Here is an 18955-nt window from a genome sequence, read left to right on the forward strand (position 1 = left end):
ATGGAAAGTTTAATGGGAATCAAAAGGTGCTCAGCAAGTCCCTGGAAAAAAAATCAGGTGACTGATTGACTGTGGTGGGGGGAATAAGTTGTTAGATGGACCCCACCTTTACCACCACTGCATTCCAATAGTAATAGGTAGAGAGAAACCTTCAGCTGTTTGAAGATTCTGAAGATTCACTCATACATAAGGTAACTTAAATATTGGCCAGGGCTGCAAAGAGAGGGGTTGCAGGTTTGAGACAACTTTGTAAAATATATTCAACATTTTAAACCATGCTTTCTCTTATTACTCTGCTTACATCTTCAGAGGTTGCTGTCTACGGTCTCATGGCAACTCTGATATCTGTATGTTACCTCAGAAATACACTCAATAGTTTGGGGGTGCTGTAAATTGATCTGTTTTGTGGGGTGATAGTTATTCTGAGTGATCCATATACAGCTTTATGTGGAAATCTAGTCCAGAAATCAGTTGGCAGTTGATTTTTTGACTCAAACACATAATTAAAGCTCACATTTGTATTTCTTGTTCACATTTAATATTGGATTTCTGTTTTTTCTTTGTTCTGGAAGTAATTTTTGCTTTTTTTTTTCTTCTGTGACTTGTGGCCATGTTGAATTTTCCCCACATGAGAACTGGCAAGGCCTTGGAATAACTCATGTGCTGCAGAAATCAAAAGGGAGAATGTATAACTAGAGTTTCTCCAGTAGGGAAAACAGCTGGTATAGAAACAAGCCAATGCAACACCTGCAAATAAATCTTAGGAGCACATTATGCAAAACAACATGTGCTCAACCAGAAACGCTCACTGAATCAACAACTTCCTTGCACTGATTAGATTGCTCAGATGAAGGACATTACAAACAGATTAGAACCTCACAGCCCTTATGCTTTGATTCTTATTTTTTCATGTCTATTCCATGATTTCAGTAGGAACTGAGGGCACTGAAGATCTTACAGGAGGTCCTGCAAGGGTTGGGTCCCCAGTCTGGCACTGTGATGAGAAACCCCTCCCCTAACTGTCCTAATGACATCTTAGGGTCTGCTTATGAGAGGTTCTGAGTACCCACGACTTTCACTGGCTTTGGTGGTCATAGGATCAGGCTCTTAAGTATGTATGCTATACAGTATGCATCTAGTTGAGAATGTGTGCTGCTGTTCAGCTCCTAAATATTATTTGGTCCATTTACCTGGCCACTATTCTGGGATATTTGTACAAATGCCTCATGGACAAAAAGCAGCGGGACAGAAACTTTGACAAGGACTATAATGTAGAAATGCATTTCTTTTTTTATATATGTACAATAGTTGTTGCTTTGTTTTAAAAACCTTTCTAGCACTGGTGTATACTGCAGGCTTTGATAGTAGGGATAAGTTACTATGGGATCCAGCCTTAACTTGCTTTTCTCATCCAAATATACATATTGTATTAACAGAGGAATGGATTAATCCAGTCTGGTTGTTCTTATTGCTGTTTGGTGATAAAGATGCCTCATATACTGCTCCACAGATGAAGCTACTGTAAATACCCATCCCTCTTGATCAACTATCCACCTGTTCGGGGTGAGAGAAAAGAGACAAAACGTATATATGGTTCACTTAAAATGGAGTGACAGAAACAGCATCTGAAGGCATGTGTTCAAAACAGTCCCATATTGTTATTATAGATGGAAATGGTAGGGGAAGAGAAATAGAAGAAACAAAAGCCAGCTTTTGTGAGTTCCAGAGCAATTCCTTATGATCCAGAGTCTTGTATAAGATGAATTGGAAGCTTCGGGGTGGCATTCAGGGTCTCTCCCTGATTAAAGCACTATAACAGGCTGTCTTCATCAAGCCTGGCCCAGTGCCACAAATAGTCTGGGTGTAATTCACCGCACGTTTCGCTAAGTGCTCTCAGTATGTCTATATATAGATACAGGAATATAGGTCATTTTCCATACGTTTTCCTGCAATACATAATATAAGGAAGGCAAAAATCAGAGTTATATAACTTTGGAGCTTGTGATTCAAAACGCAGTAAGCTTAATGCATGCTGACAGAAGTCAGATGTGTCCTGGCCCAAAGCAGAGATGTACTTATTAGAAGGTTAAATGTACCCTGAGTTATTAAATGTAAACTATTTTCCTAGAAGGTTAGTTTGACCACTAGTTCTCTTGTACTTTTACGGATAACACAGGCATGGGTCTAATATTTGACTTTCCCAGTAGCTCCTGCTCTGGTCCAGTGCTGATATCTCAAGTAGACAATCCCCAGTACTGAACTGTTCCATACTCTAAGATGAAAACATTTACTAGGACGGAGTCCACATTTGTTTTCATATCTAACCAAATCCAAATTTGAGCTTGGATCTCCAGTGGCAAAAAGCTAGTATGTACCTTGTCTCCTGCCACCTTCCCACCTATAAAAGTCGTTTTTTTAGAATAGAGCACTGCACAGCAAACAATAATAAAAACATAAGAATGGCCATACTGGGTCAGACCAATGCTCCATCTAGCCCAGTATCCCATCTTCTGACAGGGTCCAGTGCCAGATGCTTCAGAGGCAATGAACAGAACAGGGCAATTATCAAGTGATCCATCACCTGTCGTCCAGTCCCAGCTTCTGGCAGTCAGAGGTTTAGAGAGAACTAGAACTTGAGGATGCATCCCTGACCATCGTGGCTAATAGCTATTAAGAGATCTGTCCTACATGAACTTATCTAATTCTTTTTTGAACCTCATTATACTTTTAAATAATCAATGGTCTCCAAACACTGCTGTTCCTCCACCTTATCACGTACAATAGAAGAGAGAAAAAAGTTCAAATAGAGGGATTAATTGGCTAATCAGAGTGGTAATGAGATACAGAGCTCTTCATCTCTAGGTCACCAGCTCAAAATCAGCCCAGGTCGTTAGTGACCTGGACTTGTCATGATCTGGAGGCTCTTCATTGAACCTATGTGAAATGAGTAGTAATGATTTCAGTACGACCCACAATGGACAGCACTAACTATACAAATACCAGCCCCGCTATAACTGGGACTCTTGTTTCAGCCTTGGAAGGGGTGGTGAATATGTAATAGTGACCCTATGGATGGGTCATTATCTGCATCTAAAAGCATGAGCCTCGAGCTACAGGATTATGAGCTCACAGGCATTGGCAGACAGAAGCCTCTACATGCACTCCAGCTATTTGAGTGGATCAAAGAGCCACACTGGTATCAATGTGGGTTGCAAGTGGGCATGGAGACTTTGTCATCCCAAGAGGCCATCCCACCAGGCCATAACTGAGACACATCATGGGGGGCAAACTGGAAAGTGCGGCTGCTTCCAGTGCTGTACCTGCTGTGGGGATAATCAGAGGCTGCTAGGGTCTGTCCAGTATTTTTGATAAACACCAGATTCACAATGGTTTTTTTAAGAGAAATTTTCCAACCAGCTTTGACTGTGCCATCTCCGTCCCTTTATATTTTCAGATGGGTCTTTGAGTCCAAGACTCCAACTCTTACCCAGGATGAGTAATTCCATTTACTTCAATTGCACTACTCTTGTGAATTAAGGTTACTTACGTAAAGGTTTCAGGATTGGACCCTTGAGTAGGTATAGTAGGATGGTTACCTACCACATGATGTGCTTGAGTATGTGCATAGTTATCTTGATTCTTCCTCTTCTTCTTCTTCCTCCTCCTCTTCTGAATTATCCCTGTTCTTTGAAGTATCACTGAATTCAAAGTTCCCTTCAATATCCAGCACCTGTAAATGCTTTAGGCTTTGGAATGTACTTTCCTTCACTGCTCCAACCGCTATCTTATTGTACCTTCAAAACAAAAGTGTGACCACTGTGTTTAAAATAACTGTTCTCTGCAGTGTGCTACATTCTAATTTTGAACTTTGCCTTTATGTTACAATATATAATCTCTGTAGATGCAAAGTAGTACACCTTCTACAAACACAGGAGTGTTTGGAGATAAGAAGGTAGCCTGGGTACAAACTTGCCATAACTTCAGCCTGGCACACAATACCACTCCGAGAAGTATTACACCAGCCTAAAAAAGCAGCATTGTTCAAAGTTCAAATGCTGATTGGCCTGACTCTAGGATGACACTTCTGAGAGCAGGGCCTTTTAAAGATGGACATTTTTTAAAAAGTCCCAGGTTCAACAGCCTGGATGCCAAAATGCAGAGGCCAAATCCTGAAGTCCATAAGTGGTTTTTACTCAGACAAAACTGAGACTTCTGGCTGAGGACTGAGTAAAACCAGAGGACTTGGCCCTTTTGGATGGGGAGAGGAAGAGATGGAAGGTAATGATCTGTGAGCAGCCAGTTGAGGCAGTTATTTATATACCCTGATTATTTTTAACTACCACAGTTGACAAAGGACTTTTACAGCAGGGAAATCCTGAAAATGTGAGTGATACACAGAGTAACTGCTCACTGGGATTCCAACTGATCTGGCTGTCAGAAAAACAATTGTTCCAGATTCCATCTATTACCCTGCCCCTAATTTCTACAGCTGTACACAGCAGAGAAAAATCACAGTATTGGAAAGTCTCCCCCATGTATTCTTCATCCCAGCACCCAGTACTTTCCCTCCCATAGGGAAATGGTACCAGCTGCATGTCCTAAGTTTCAAAGTATTGTGTGTTTGCAGTGATGTTGTAGTTGTGTTGGTCCCAGAATATGAGAGAGACAAGGTAGGTGAGATAATCTTTCTCAACCTTTTTGATTCCAGGGACCAGCTTGTTGCCTTCCTACACTGTGTGAGGGAGATCTTAGGTACTGGCACCAGTCCACAGATTGGTTGTTGAGAAATGCTGCTGTAGAAGACCGCATAAAATGAAATGGGCAATTGAAGGTTAGAAGGCAGTGGGGTGTTTTACAGATAGTTGTAATGAGCCATAAAACCAGTGTCTCTGAGTCCATGGTTTTTCACATCTAGCAGAGTTATGAATTTAAGTTCCCAGGCTTGCTTTTGGAGATGTTGTACAGAGGCAAGTTCCCCACAGACCAGGACCCACCAAATTGAAGTGGCACCAGACCCTGCCAGAACATCAGATAAAAAACCTGCAGACATATCTCGTCTGCTACAATGATCAAAATCCCACACAACCTTTCAAGAGTCATCAGTCTTACACACACCTATCACAACATGTGGTTGTGTGCATTATCCAGTGCATCAAATGCCCCAACATCAACTATATGGATGAAACCAGACAATCACTACACTCTCAAATGAACTCACACAGACAAAAATACCAGGTCACCCAGGGACCAACACTTTCCACAAAGCAAGCACTCCCTATCTGACCTCTCAGTGTTCGTCCTCCAAAGGAAACCTGCACAACACCTTCCAAAGAGGAGCCTGGCAACTTACATTCATAACTCTGCTGGACACTGAAAACCGTGGCCTCGGAAACACTGGTTTTATGGCTCATTACAACAATTTGTAACACACAACACTGCCAAACCCTAAATTGCCCAGTTCATTTTAAGTGATCTCTTACAGGGTGAGTAAACCTTTGTGCTTAACAATCCATCCCAATTTGTATTTAGCTCAGACACTCTGGTTTCCTTCCCCAGATCTAAAGAAGAGCTCTATGAAGCTCGAAAGCTTGTACTTTCCACCAACAGAAATTGGTCCAATGTCTCTCTCAAAGTATAGTGTACTTGTCTATGAGACTCAAGGACACCTGTTGATAGTTTTAGATTTTATCCCCTTAAATATTGACTCAAAGGCTACCTGCAGAAACACAACAAAGTGCAACAATTGTTAATCTGTAAACAATGTGAACACACTAATATGTATTTTTTAAGGCTCATTCATGTCTATTGCATGGCCCATCACTCTTGAATGTGGTCACTGTTATATTCTCTTAAATATTCCCAGATGCACATGCTATTGTTTTACAATGGTATGATGACGCACGGCTTCTTGTTGACAAATATATCTTAGGTTGACAAGGCCTTTTACTGAATACTATAGCAAGACGTTTTTGCGTATTTGTTTTATATACACACATTTTTATATAAATTTGGTTTCTGATCTGCATCCAAGTTCTCACTAAATTCTCAGAAGTCTGAGCAGCTGGATTCACAGACAATAGGCTTTTAAATTATTGCATAGTAAGCAAATCAAATTATCCAGGAAGGAATGATTCAAATCTGTAGGTTACACAAAGCAGTTTAATTGCATATAAAGAAATAAGATCAGACCATATAAAGCTCACTATGCCATGCACATCCCAGGCTTTTGAACACATTACTGCAGGGATAAAACATCAGATTAATCAAATATTCCATACTAACCAGGGGTTTTATAAATCCTGTCTGAGCAGTATTGCCAACATCAGTCTGTTAGAATAATAAAAATCCATACATTTACTGGACCAAAAACTGATTTCACCTGCACTGGTGTAAATCCTGAGTAACTCCATTTAAGTTAGTCACCACAGTTTGGATTTACGCTGAGCATAGATGAGATGAGGCTGTGGCCCATTACACCTACCAAGTATATAGTTAACAAACACTTCATCTGGTGGAGTTTCTAGTTCAATACTATTTAATCTAAATTGCATCCTGGATAGACATCAGTATCTAAAGGATGGGAAAATATCAAGTCTCTGTCAGCGCTGTGGGAAACTGAGACCTCTTGGTTTGTAGGGCTTTTCATGCTCATGAGTTGTGAATTTGAACAGAGCTCAGGCAATACAATAAATTGTCCCAGGCTTGTATGAAACTTACTCATTGAAAAGTTGATAGAAGTGAGTGAACTTGGCCCAAGTTTGGGGTTTGCACTGAAAGCTGGTGAGTTTCACTTTTTGTTTTGAAAGTTTGACCCAGTTCTAGTCTCTGTCCTTAATTAACTTGAAATTCTGAATATAAGGCTATGAACTAGTTTGAAACTTTGGGTTTCTATCCCTATATTCCAGGTCACTCTTCTGCAGGCAAGTTCTGTTCAGTGCAGGACAATGGCAGTGGGGGCGGGGGGGATATGGCTGTATGGCCCTGCCACTTGTGTGTGATCTGAACCATTTGTGCCACCTGAGATGTGTAAAGTGGCCATAGCACACATGAGAATGTGGTTCTGCACGTTTCACACAAAGTGCATAAACGGCCATGTTGAAAAGATTTGCTGTAATATTGCTGATTGTTACCAATGGTAAGAGATCTCCTCTTCAGCAAACATGGCATGCTGGTTTTGAGGTTCCCCCCAACCTCTGTAGCAAGGATAATGACTAGAGCCAGGAGCTGAACAAATGTATGGTTTATGTATTTCCTCTGCACTGTAGATTCTTTAGATTCATAGAAGATATTAGAAATCGGAGAGACACGGTGCGTGTCTTTTACTGGACCATCTTCTGTTGGTGATAGGGTTGTCAGGTGCCCGGTTTTTGACCGGAAAGCCTGGTCGAAAAGGGGACTGTAAGCGGGCTCCTTGTTGGGCTGCAGCAGCTCTCATCCCAGCCCCAGAGCAGAGGGAGCCCAGCTGGGAGGAGATATGAGGGATGGAGATAATCCAGCAAGCGACGGGGTGGGGCCTTGGGGGGAAGGGCAAAGCAGAGGGCGGGGCCTTGAGGGTCCGGTTACCAGCCATAAGAAAGGTAGGAACCCTAGTTGGTATGAGAGACAAACGTTGGAGCTACACAGAGCTCTTCCTCAGATCTGGGCTGAAGTAAGCTCTGTGTAAGCTTGAAAACTTGTCTCTCTCACCAACAGAAGTGGATCCCATAAAAGATAGTTCCTCACCCATCTTGTCTCTCTAATAATCTGGGACCAACACAGCTACACCACCATATATTAGAAATCAGATTCAGTTTTTTGGCACAGGATTGAAAATGCTCCTTCCCAAAAGATCTGCAGGGCACTTTCAAATGGTTATTGAAAATCAGTTATTATACAACATCAGGACTAGAATGATCAGTCTGCAGCACTACAGAGATCAATTGTCAAACTGTCAGCCATTCCCAAGTTGCCCCCTGGTGGCCAGAGGTGCCTCTGCAAAAGCCTGCCTCAATTTCCCCTTCACTCAGGGCCCCTTTAAAAGTCCACATGGTCCAGATATTCAAAACATTCCCCTTCTGGAGTCCAATTCATTAAGTGCTGCACAAAGTCATTCAAAATAGAACTCAAACCTACAAAGTCTTCATTCAAGTTTCAGCTGGGCCCAGCCCCTCCTCTCTGAGGGTCTGTCCTCTGTTTAAAGTTTATTTCTTTTACCCCAGTGCTAAACTGGTCACATAGTCCCTTCTCCCCGTGGGTCTCTGTCTTCCTGCTCTCCCAGCACCCCACACTTGAACATGGCCTTCTCCACAGACCTTCTCCACTCATGTTTTCCCATTGCTCACATAGGGCCCTGTAGGAGCCTTTGTAATCCCTGCAGTGTCTGCAGGAATCTGCCAGCCACCCACAGCTGTCTACCGCTTTATAAAGGCAAGATATCTCCCCTTAAGTTCAACTAGACAGCAGGTAATCAGTCAAGGTGCACTGGATCCCACTTCCTCTAAGAGGGTCAGGCCAATCGCCGTATGACACCCATGATCATACAAGCATCATAATCACATCATGGGCTCACTCTTTCCCCACAAAACTACCAGTGCAAAGCTATAATCGTGTATGCCCCCAAACCACTAGCAAGCTTTTATTTGCTATACTATAGAAATTCAGGACTGAAAATCAGTGGCAAGCCTGACTGAGTTAAAATTAGACCTTCCAAACTTTTAGTTTCTGGCTATATCTGGGCATGTCATAAATATAAAGGGAAGGGTAAACCCCTTTGAAATCCCTCCTGGCCAGGGGAAAGCTCCTCTCACCTGTAAAGGGTTAAGAAGCTAAAGGTAACCTCGCTGGCACCTGACCAAAATGACCAATGAGGAGACAAGATACTTTCAAAAGCTGGGAGGAGGGAGAGAAACAAAGGGTTTGTGTGTCTGTCTGTAGTCGTCTTGGCGTCTTGGCCGGGGACAGAACAGGAATGGAGTCTTAGAACTTTTAGTAAGTAATCTAGCTAGGTATGTGTTAGATTATGATTTCTTTAAATGGCTGAGAAAAGAATTGTGCTGAATAGAATAACTATTTCTGTCTGTGTATCTTTTTTGTAACTTAAGGTTTTGCCTAGAGGGGTTCTCTATGTTTTTGAATCTAATTACCCTGTAAGATATATACCATCCTGATTTTACAGGGGGGATTTCTTTAGTTCTATTTACTTCTATTTTTTATTAAAAGTCTTCTTGTAAAACACTGAATGCTTTTTCATTGTTCTCAGATCCAAGGGTTTGGGTCTGTGGTCACCTATGCAAATTGGTGAGGCTTTTTATCCAACATTTCCCAGGAAAGGGGGAGTGCAAGTGTTGGGAGGATTGTTCATTGTTCTTAAGATCCAAGGGTCTGGGTCTGTAGTCACCTAGGCAAATTGGTGAGGCTTTTTACCAAACCTTGTCCAGGAAGTGGGGTGCAAGGTTTTGGGAAGTATTTTGGGGGGAAGGACGCGTCCAAACAGCTCTTCCCCAGTAACCAGTATTAGTTTGGTGGTGGTAGCGGCCATTCCAAGGATAACGGGGGTAATATTTTGTACCTTGGGGAAGTTTTGACCTAAGCTGGTAAAGATAAGCTTAGGAGGTTTTTCATGCAGGTCCCCACATCTGTACCCTAGAGTTCAGAGTGGGGGAGGAACCTTGACATGGTGGCACAGTGGTGGGATTAACCTGAAATCATTTTGAGATCCAGTTGAGATTTTTTGAACTAGAAATACAGATGTTAAAAAGGAATTTTTAGGAAGTCCAGAAGGCAGCTTTGAAACTGAAAGCAGCTTGGTTTCTCTCTGCTTTGTGGCCAAGCAGAGACAAAAGGGGATTATCTTGTGAATTGCAGGTTTTCTTTGCCTAGAGGCAGGGTACTTAACTCCTGCAGGGAAATTCACAGTCTTCCAACCCAGAGGTTTTTTTTTTTTTCTTTTCTTCCTAAAAGTAAATAGGGGGTGTGTGCTCTACCCATTTGCCTGGAGACAAAAGTGGCAGGGTTTTTTTTTAGGATTTTGATTTTTTTTTGTTTTACAAGGAGCACAGGTTTGAAAAGAAATTTTTTTTTTCTTTGGGCTGGGTAAGCAGTTTTCCAAGTAGTTGGAGGTTTTTTGCTTTAATTTGGGCCCAGAGCAGAGACAAGGGAATTGTCTTTTTCTGTAGGCTGACAATCACTATCAGAGAATAGGTATTCTATTCCAGCACAGCAAAATTTTACAGCCAAGTTTTGTTTGTTTATTTCTAAACCTCGGGTGTAAAGTTAGTTAAAAACAGAGAGGTTAGAATGGCCAAATCCTCAGCTCGACTACAGCTGGAATTAGCCAAATTTCAGGCTGAGGAAAAACAAAGGGAACATGAAAGACAGATAGAACTCATGCGGCTGAAGAAGGAGGAGAAGGAAAAAGAGAGGAAGCATGTGGAGGAGATGGAGAGGATAAAGGCCCAGCAGAATATACCAACAAACCCTAGCAATCCTTCTCCAGGTACCACTTCCCATCCCAGAAAGTTCCCCACCTACAAGGCAGGTGATGACACTGAGGCCTTCTTAGAAAACTTCGAAAGGGCCTGCCTTGGGTACAACATCTCTACTGACCAATACATGGTAGAGCTGAGGCCGCAGCTCAGTGGACCCTTAGCTGAGGTGGCAGCTGAAATGCCTAAAGAACACATGAACAAGTATGAACTGTTTAAATCCAAGGCGAGAGTCAGAATGGGGATAACACCCGAGCAGTCTCGTCGGAGGTTCAGAGCCCTAAGGTGGAAACCAGACATGTCATTTACCCGACATGCCTACCACACTGTAAAACATTGGGATGCCTGGATATCAGGAGCAAGTGTTGAATCTCCAGTAAATTTGCCCTTCCTAATGCAAATGGAACAATTCTTAGAGGGTGTTCCTGAGGAAATAGAAAGATACATCCTAGATGGGAAACCCAAAACTGTAATCGAGGCAGGAGAGATTGGAGCCAGATGGGTGGAGGTGGCAGAGAAGAAGAAAACTGGTCGCAGTTGGAGCGGAGACCAGAAGGGACCACCCCAGACCACACCCTATTACCGGGGGCCGCCCAAAGCCCCACCTACCTCCCAAAGAACCCTCCAGACCCCTTATCGTCCCACCACCCCGTTCTCCAGCAACCCTCCTCGCCCCAGTGACCCGTCAGCTGGACGATGTTTTAAGTGTAACGAGCTGGGGCATGTAAAGGCCAACTGCCCCAAGAACCCCAACAGATTACAGTTCATTGCACCGGAATCACACCAGAGGTCCACAGGCCCAGATACCTCCCAGATACCCTTGGAGCGGAGGGAAACTGTGAGTGTGGGTGGGAAGAAGGTCACCGCGTGGAGGGACACCGGAGCTCAAGTGTCAGCTATCCATGCTTCCTTAGTGGACCCCAATTTAATCAACCCAGAGATCCAAGTGACGATTCAACCCTTCAAGTCCAACTCTTTCAATTTGCCTACAGCCAAGTTGCCTGTCCAGTACAAGGGCTGGTCAGGAATGTGGACTTTTGCAGTCTATGATGATTATCCCATCCCCATGCTGTTGGGGGAAGACTTGGCCAATCATGTGAAGCAGGCCAAGAGGGTGGGAATGGTCACCCGCAACCAGGCTAAACAAGCTGTGAGGCCTAGCTCTGTTCCGGAAACTTCTATCAGGACCCAGTCAGAGGTGATGGACCTGGACCCCAGGCCAATGTCTGCAACAGCAGTAGTGGATCCAGTCCCAGAGACCCAGACGGAACCAGTCCCAGAACCGGAACCAGCCAAACAACCAACACCAGACCCCGTGCCAGCACTGAATCCAGTACTTGCAACCTCAACACCAGAGGGCCCCACCGAACCTGAACTGGCAGCAGCCGATAACCCTACACAAGAGGCTCAGCCGGAGCCTGAATCCCAACATAGTGCACCAGCGGAGAGCGGTTCACAGTCAACAGAAACAGCTCCATCCCCTATATCGCTTCCAGAGGGACCAAGCCTATGTCCCCAATCCAATGAGGAACTGATGTCTCCAGCATCAAGGGAACAGTTCCAGACCGAACAGGAAGCAGATGAAAGCCTCCAGAGAGCTTGGACGGCGGCACGGAGCAACCCACCGCCTCTCAGCTCTTCTAATCGATCCAGGTTTGTTGTAGAAAGAGGACTTTTATACAAGGAAACTCTTTCTGGGGGACACCAGGAAGACTGGCATCCTCAGAGACAGTTGGTAGTTCCAACTAAATACCGGGCCAAGCTCTTGAGCTTAGCCCATGATCACCCTAGTGGCCATGCTGGGGTGAACAGGACCAAAGACCGTTTGGGGGGGTCATTCCACTGGGAGGGAATGGGCAAGGATGTTTCTACCTATGTCCAGTCTTGTGAGGTGTGCCAAAGAGTGGGAAAACCCCAAGACCAGGTCAAAGCTCCTCTCCAGCCACTCCCCATCATTGAAGTTCCATTTCAGCGAGTAGCTGTGGATATTCTGGGTCCTTTTCCGAAAAAGACACCCAGAGGAAAGCAGTACATACTGACTTTCATGGATTTTGCCACCCGATGGCCGGAAGCAGTAGCTCTAAGCAACACCAGGGCTAAAAGTGTGTGCCAGGCACTAGCAGACATTTTTGCCAGGGTAGGTTGGCCCTCCGACATCCTCACAGATGCAGGGACTAATTTCCTGGCAGGAACTATGAAAAACCTTTGGGAAGCTCATGGGGTAAATCACTTGGTTGCCACTCCTTACCATCATCAAACAAATGGCATGGTGGAGAAGTTTAATGGAACTTTGGGGGCCATGATACGTAAATTCGTAAATGAGCACTCCAATGATTGGGACCTAGTATTGCAGCAGTTGCTCTTTGCCTACAGAGCTGTACCACATCCCAGTTTAGGGTTTTCCCCATTTGAACTTGTATATGGCCGTGAGGTTAAGGGGCCATTGCAGTTGGTGAAGCAGCAATGGGAGGGATTTACACCTTCTCCAGGAACTAACATTCTGGACTTTGTAACCAACCTACAAAACACCCTCCGAACCTCTTTAGCCCTTGCTAGAGAAAACTTACAGGATGCTCAAAAAGAGCAAAAAGCCTGGTATGATAAACATGCCAGAGAGCGTTCCTTCAAAGTAGGAGACCAGGTCATGGTCTTAAAGGCGCTCCAGGCCCATAAAATGGAAGCATCGTGGGAAGGGCCATTCGTGGTCCAGGAGCGCCTGGGAGCTGTTAATTATCTCATAGCATTCCCCACCTCCAACCGAAAGCCTAAGGTGTATCATATTAATTCTCTAAAGCCCTTTTATTCCAGAGAATTAAAGGTTTGTCAGTTTACAGCCCAGGGAGGAGACGACGCTGAGTGGCCTGAAGGTGTCTACTACGAAGGGAAATGTGCTGGTGGTGTGGAAGAGGTGAACCTCTCCATGACCCTTGGGCGTATGCAGCGACAGCAGATCCAGGAGCTGTGCACTAGCTACGCGCCAACGTTCTCAGCCACCCCAGGACTGACTGAACGGGCATACCACTCCATTGACACAGGTAATGCTCACCCAATTAGGGTCCAACCTTACCGGGTGTCTCCTCAAGCTAAAACTGCTATAGAACGGGAGATCCAGGATATGTTACAGATGGGGGTAATCCGCCCCTCTGAAAGTGCATGGGCATCTCCAGTGGTTCTAGTTCCCAAACCAGATGGGGAAATACGTTTTTGCGTGGACTACCATAAGCTAAATGCTGTAACTCGCCCAGACAACTATCCCATGCCACGCACAGATGAACTATTAGAGAAACTGGGAAGGGCCCAGTTCATCTCTACCTTGGACTTAACCAAGGGGTACTGGCAGGTACCGCTAGATGAATCTGCCAAGGAAAGGTCAGCCTTCATCACACATCTCGGGCTGTATGAATTTAATGTACTCCCTTTCGGGCTGCGAAATGCACCCGCCACTTTCCAAAGACTTGTAGATGGTCTCCTAGCGGGATTAGGAGAATATGCAGTCGCCTACCTTGACGATGTGGCCATATTTTCGGATTCCTGGGCAGACCACCTGGAACATCTACAAAAAGTCCTTGAGCGCATAAGGGAGGCAGGACTAACTGTTAAGGCTAAGAAGTGTCAAATAGGCCTAAACAGAGTGACTTACCTTGGACACCAGGTGGGTCAAGGAACTATCAGCCCCCTACAGGCCAAAGTGGATGCTATCCAAAAGTGGCCTGTCCCAAAGTCAAAGAAACAGGTTCAATCCTTCTTAGGCTTGGCCGGTTATTACAGACGATTTGTACCGCACTACAGCCAAATCGCTGCCCCACTGACAGACCTAACCAAAAAGAAACAGCCAAATGCTGTTCAGTGGACCGGAAAGTGTCAGAAGGCCTTTAACAAGCTTAAAGCGACACTCATGTCTGACCCTGTACTAAGGGCCCCAGACTTTGACAAACCGTTCCTAGTAACCACAGATGCATCCGAGCGTGGTGTGGGAGCAGTTTTAATGCAGAAAGGACCTGATCAAGAATTCCACCCTGTAGTGTTTCTCAGCAAAAAACTGTCTGAGAGGGAAAGCAACTGGTCAGTCACTGAAAAAGAATGTTATGCCATTGTCTACGCTCTGGAAAAGCTACGCCCATATGTTTGGGGACGGCGTTTCCACCTGCAAACCGACCATGCTGCACTAAAGTGGCTTCACACCGTCAAAGAAACTAACAGAAAACTTCTTCGGTGGAGTTTAGCTCTCCAAGATTTTGATTTCGACATCCAACACATCTCAGGAGCTTCTAACAAAGTGGCTGATGCACTCTCCCGTGAAAGTTTCCCAGAATCAACTGGTTAAAATCGTCCTTGAGATGTGGAAAATATTGTTAGTCTTTATGTACTTGGTAGTATATTTAGAGATGCATGTGTCTTATTAACTCTGTTTTCCTAGAGCTCCAGGAAGAAATCCCAGCCAGTGTTTCACCCTAGCTGAGATTTGGGGGGCGTGTCATAAATATAAAGGGAAGGGTAAACCCCTTTGAAATCCCTCCTGGCCAGGGGAAAGCTCCTCTCACCTGTAAAGGGTTAAGAAGCTAAAGGTAACCTCGCTGGCACCTGACCAAAATGACCAATGAGGAGACAAGATACTTTCAAAAGCTGGGAGGAGGGAGAGAAACAAAGGGTTTGTGTGTCTGTCTGTAGTCGTCTTGGCGTCTTGGCCGGGGACAGAACAGGAATGGAGTCTTAGAACTTTTAGTAAGTAATCTAGCTAGGTATGTGTTAGATTATGATTTCTTTAAATGGCTGAGAAAAGAATTGTGCTGAATAGAATAACTATTTCTGTCTGTGTATCTTTTTTGTAACTTAAGGTTTTGCCTAGAGGGGTTCTCTATGTTTTTGAATCTAATTACCCTGTAAGATATATACCATCCTGATTTTACAGGGGGGATTTCTTTAGTTCTATTTACTTCTATTTTTTATTAAAAGTCTTCTTGTAAAACACTGAATGCTTTTTCATTGTTCTCAGATCCAAGGGTTTGGGTCTGTGGTCACCTATGCAAATTGGTGAGGCTTTTTATCCAACATTTCCCAGGAAAGGGGGAGTGCAAGTGTTGGGAGGATTGTTCATTGTTCTTAAGATCCAAGGGTCTGGGTCTGTAGTCACCTAGGCAAATTGGTGAGGCTTTTTACCAAACCTTGTCCAGGAAGTGGGGTGCAAGGTTTTGGGAAGTATTTTGGGGGGAAGGACGCGTCCAAACAGCTCTTCCCCAGTAACCAGTATTAGTTTGGTGGTGGTAGCGGCCATTCCAAGGATAACGGGGGTAATATTTTGTACCTTGGGGAAGTTTTGACCTAAGCTGGTAAAGATAAGCTTAGGAGGTTTTTCATGCAGGTCCCCACATCTGTACCCTAGAGTTCAGAGTGGGGGAGGAACCTTGACAGGGCACATGACAAGCATGTACACTGACATCCTACAGTCTCTCTAGTCTGTCTGCCTGACCCTTTCTTATAAACACTGAAATTTAAAAGGATGCAACACTCAAAGCAGAGTGAGTGTATGAGGTGCACACACAACCCCTCATTGCATATAAACCTAGCTGCACCCTGGATTACTGTACCATCAAGTTGCCCATAGGAGAAACTAGGATTTTAAATGCCTCCCCTTCCTTACTCCCCACCCCCGAAGCAAGCAATCAGAAAAGAGGGAAAAAAAGCAGAACATCCTGTGTGCAGACTCAAAGTAGAAAATGCCCTTACCTGAGGAAAATTCCCTTTATGTTGGGTGTGGATTCAAAGGCATTCTCTGATACCATGGTGATTTTGTTGTTCTGGAGATACAGATATTCTAGGGATCCTGGCAGGTCCGATGGAATAGAGATCAGCTGATTGCCACCCATATCTAATAACTGAAAGGAAGAGTCATACAGCCAGGGGTTAACTGAAGAGATGAGTGTAGACATTAGCAGCACCAACCGTATTTCATTACTGGTGAACCAGATGGTGATGTGTGAATCTCAAAAGGATGGGTATTGATAACCCTCACTATGGGTAACCATCCAGAAGTTAGGTACATGTCAAAACCTATCCCGGATTACTGGGTCTGAATATCTGAGTAGGAAGTCACCTGCAAACAGGCTCCCTTTTGTTTGTGTTCGTGTGTGTGAGAAAGAGAGACAGAGAAACTGAGCATTTTGAGAGGGAGAGAAACTGAGCATTTTCAACCCTGTAAAAAGGTTCAGTTTCAGTTGAAGGTGGAGGGATTTTTATTGTTTCCAACCTTGTTTCATGTCAAGATCAATGTGGCCAGGAGGATTCTGGGCAGCCAAAGCAGGGGGTCCTGCCCTCCTGCAGTGCAATTTAATCTAGCAGTATCACATCAGAGATCATTCTGCTTTCTTTAAGGGCACCTACGTTTCTCTATCCCTATCCTCATGCGTTAGTCCAGGCCTATTTGTAAATGAATGAAAAACAGACTGGGTTTCAATTATGCATAGAACTCCTTGGATGATATTCTCTCAAACACTTCATTGATTAAAGTTACTTTTCAAATGGCAAGAAATGTTTCTGATTCCGACCAATGTGTTAAATTAGCTAGGGCCTGATGCCACAGCTCTTACTCACATGTATAGTCTTACAGAAAGAAATGGGCCGAATATTTCTCCAACTCTCTATCTAAGCTATAGTGGTGTAGCATCAATCGCCATAATATCTGGCCACTGCTCTGAGTTACGTTACTGCAAATCTGGAATTCCCGTGACTTCAGTACACTCATTTTGGATTCAGGCCCCAACCTTGCCAACGTTTATGCCAATGCTTAACTTTGTACATGCAGGTAGTTTCCTTGACTTCAGTGGGAATAGTCACATGTGCAAAGTGAAGCGTGTGGATAAGTATTTGCAGGATCGGGGCCTTACTCAGCTATAATATGTCAAACCTATGACAACAGGACTACTCATGTAAGAACTGCAGGGCCAACCCCTTAATGAAGTATAAATTACAGTATGCTGTAAGAGAAATAACTGAATAAGTAATAAAGCCACTCAAAAAATGCAATGTGCCAAATGCAACCTTAAGCAGTGACCTTAGTGGCTACTTGAAGAAAAAAAAAAGGGGGGGCCTGTTATAGTGATGTCATTTTTCTTGAACAGAGTTTACAATGTAGTAGGGTACAGCTGGACGCAAGGGGCTCTGCATTACTGTGGCTTGACAGTGGTGTGACTGGCATAAAACCAGCGTTATGTGGTAGTGAATCAGACCCCTAGATAACAGAAGCTTATGTCTTCTTAATAATCAAAGCTTCCAAGATCTTAAGAGCATTTGGTTTGGTTTGAAAACAGATGGGTTAGGATGGATAAATGTCTTTAGTACGACAATGAAACAATCCCGCCATCTGTAATCTTCATTGGTGACATCATCCTTCTAAACTCAATTCCAGCTTTGAAATACAAACATACAGTGAGTCACACTTTAGTTTACCTGCCTTCATTAAAAGCACCACGTTGACAAGAAAATTAAAAAGGTATGATAAAACCATGGGCCAGAGCCTCAGCTAGTGTAAACTGGCATTGTTCCATTAATTTCAATGGATTTATGCCAATTTATACCACCTGAAATCTGATGCACCATTTTCTCCATAGACTTCAAGAGCAGAACTAACGTGAGATGAACGGCTGTACAAATCAAAATTCTTGGCATGTCGGAAGCCCTAATGCTGATAACCAGAATCACATATGCTCTGCATCTCTTATCCCTGCGGTGCTTTCAGATACAAAAGCTCCCTCCTTACAGTGCACTAATGTAGGTACAGTGGATGGTTGCCATAACAAGGGCAATACCTTTTAGTGCAGGGAATCGGCTCTTGCCTAAAAGGAAATGCAGACAAATCCTTCAGCTACTGACACAACTGCAAGATCATTTTGCATAGCACAAATGTGATTGTTCCTGCCTGCCTTATGTTTCTGTTCAACTTTCCCTGACAATTAACCAAAGGACAGGCAGTTGATTGAATCCAGGCCTCCTAACTACTATCCAGGTGCCTTACCCAGCTGAGCTGCTAAATCCTACAGCTTGGCTTGTCTGACTGTAAGCTGCTATGGATGTTTTGTGCATTAACAGCTTGTTTTGTTTATGTACTCCTTGCCTCCCAGTGTCCCTCCCTTCAGAACTCTACACAATAAAGCTGATTTAAAACCCTTGGGGGTGGGGAGTGGAATTTGTATGGCGGCATCTGGAGTTTTAGCTGCATGACTCATTAATATCCAGTTGAAAATATAACACAGCTTCAGAATCCAGGACCAAAGAAATTCTTATGTTTCCTCTGATAACAGTACAATGGCGGCTGTCTTTCTATTTAGGAGGACAACTCTGCCACAAGTCTTTTAAAATCAGATAATGGCCTCTTTCTACACTGTCTTGCACTTAATGTGCAGGCCTAGAAAATAAGGACCAATCTGAATCTACCATTAATGCTCCCTGAATTGGATCAAGCAAATAGGGAAGAGACATCCATATTATCAATATCATAG

The 18955-nt window shown here is 43.9% G+C and overlaps 1 protein-coding gene across 8 annotated transcripts in view; it reads right to left on the bottom strand.

Moving 5' to 3' along the window:
• Positions 1 to 545: 545 nt before the first annotated feature.
• PODN (podocan) overlaps positions 546 to 18955 on the bottom strand; it is a 50311-nt gene continuing 31901 nt past the window's right edge. For 7 of the 8 annotated variants that reach the window (XM_084637601.1, XM_084637597.1, XM_084637596.1 and 4 more), the window contains exons 9-11: positions 16188 to 16336; positions 3601 to 3794; positions 547 to 1946 (exon numbers count right to left, since the gene is read on the bottom strand). In XM_084637601.1, coding sequence (XP_084493727.1) covers positions 3629 to 3794; positions 16188 to 16336 — 315 coding nt within the window. In that variant the 3' untranslated portion in view covers positions 547 to 1946; positions 3601 to 3628. Of the gene's footprint in view, positions 1947 to 3600; positions 3795 to 16187; positions 16337 to 18955 lie in introns of all 8 variants that reach the window. The other variant, XM_084637594.1, reaches the window with a different exon arrangement.

Source organism: Lepidochelys olivacea (assembly GCF_965140295.1).
Source record: "Lepidochelys olivacea isolate rLepOli2 genome assembly, chromosome: 8".
In the NCBI taxonomy this organism is placed as follows: Eukaryota; Metazoa; Chordata; order Testudines; family Cheloniidae; genus Lepidochelys; species Lepidochelys olivacea.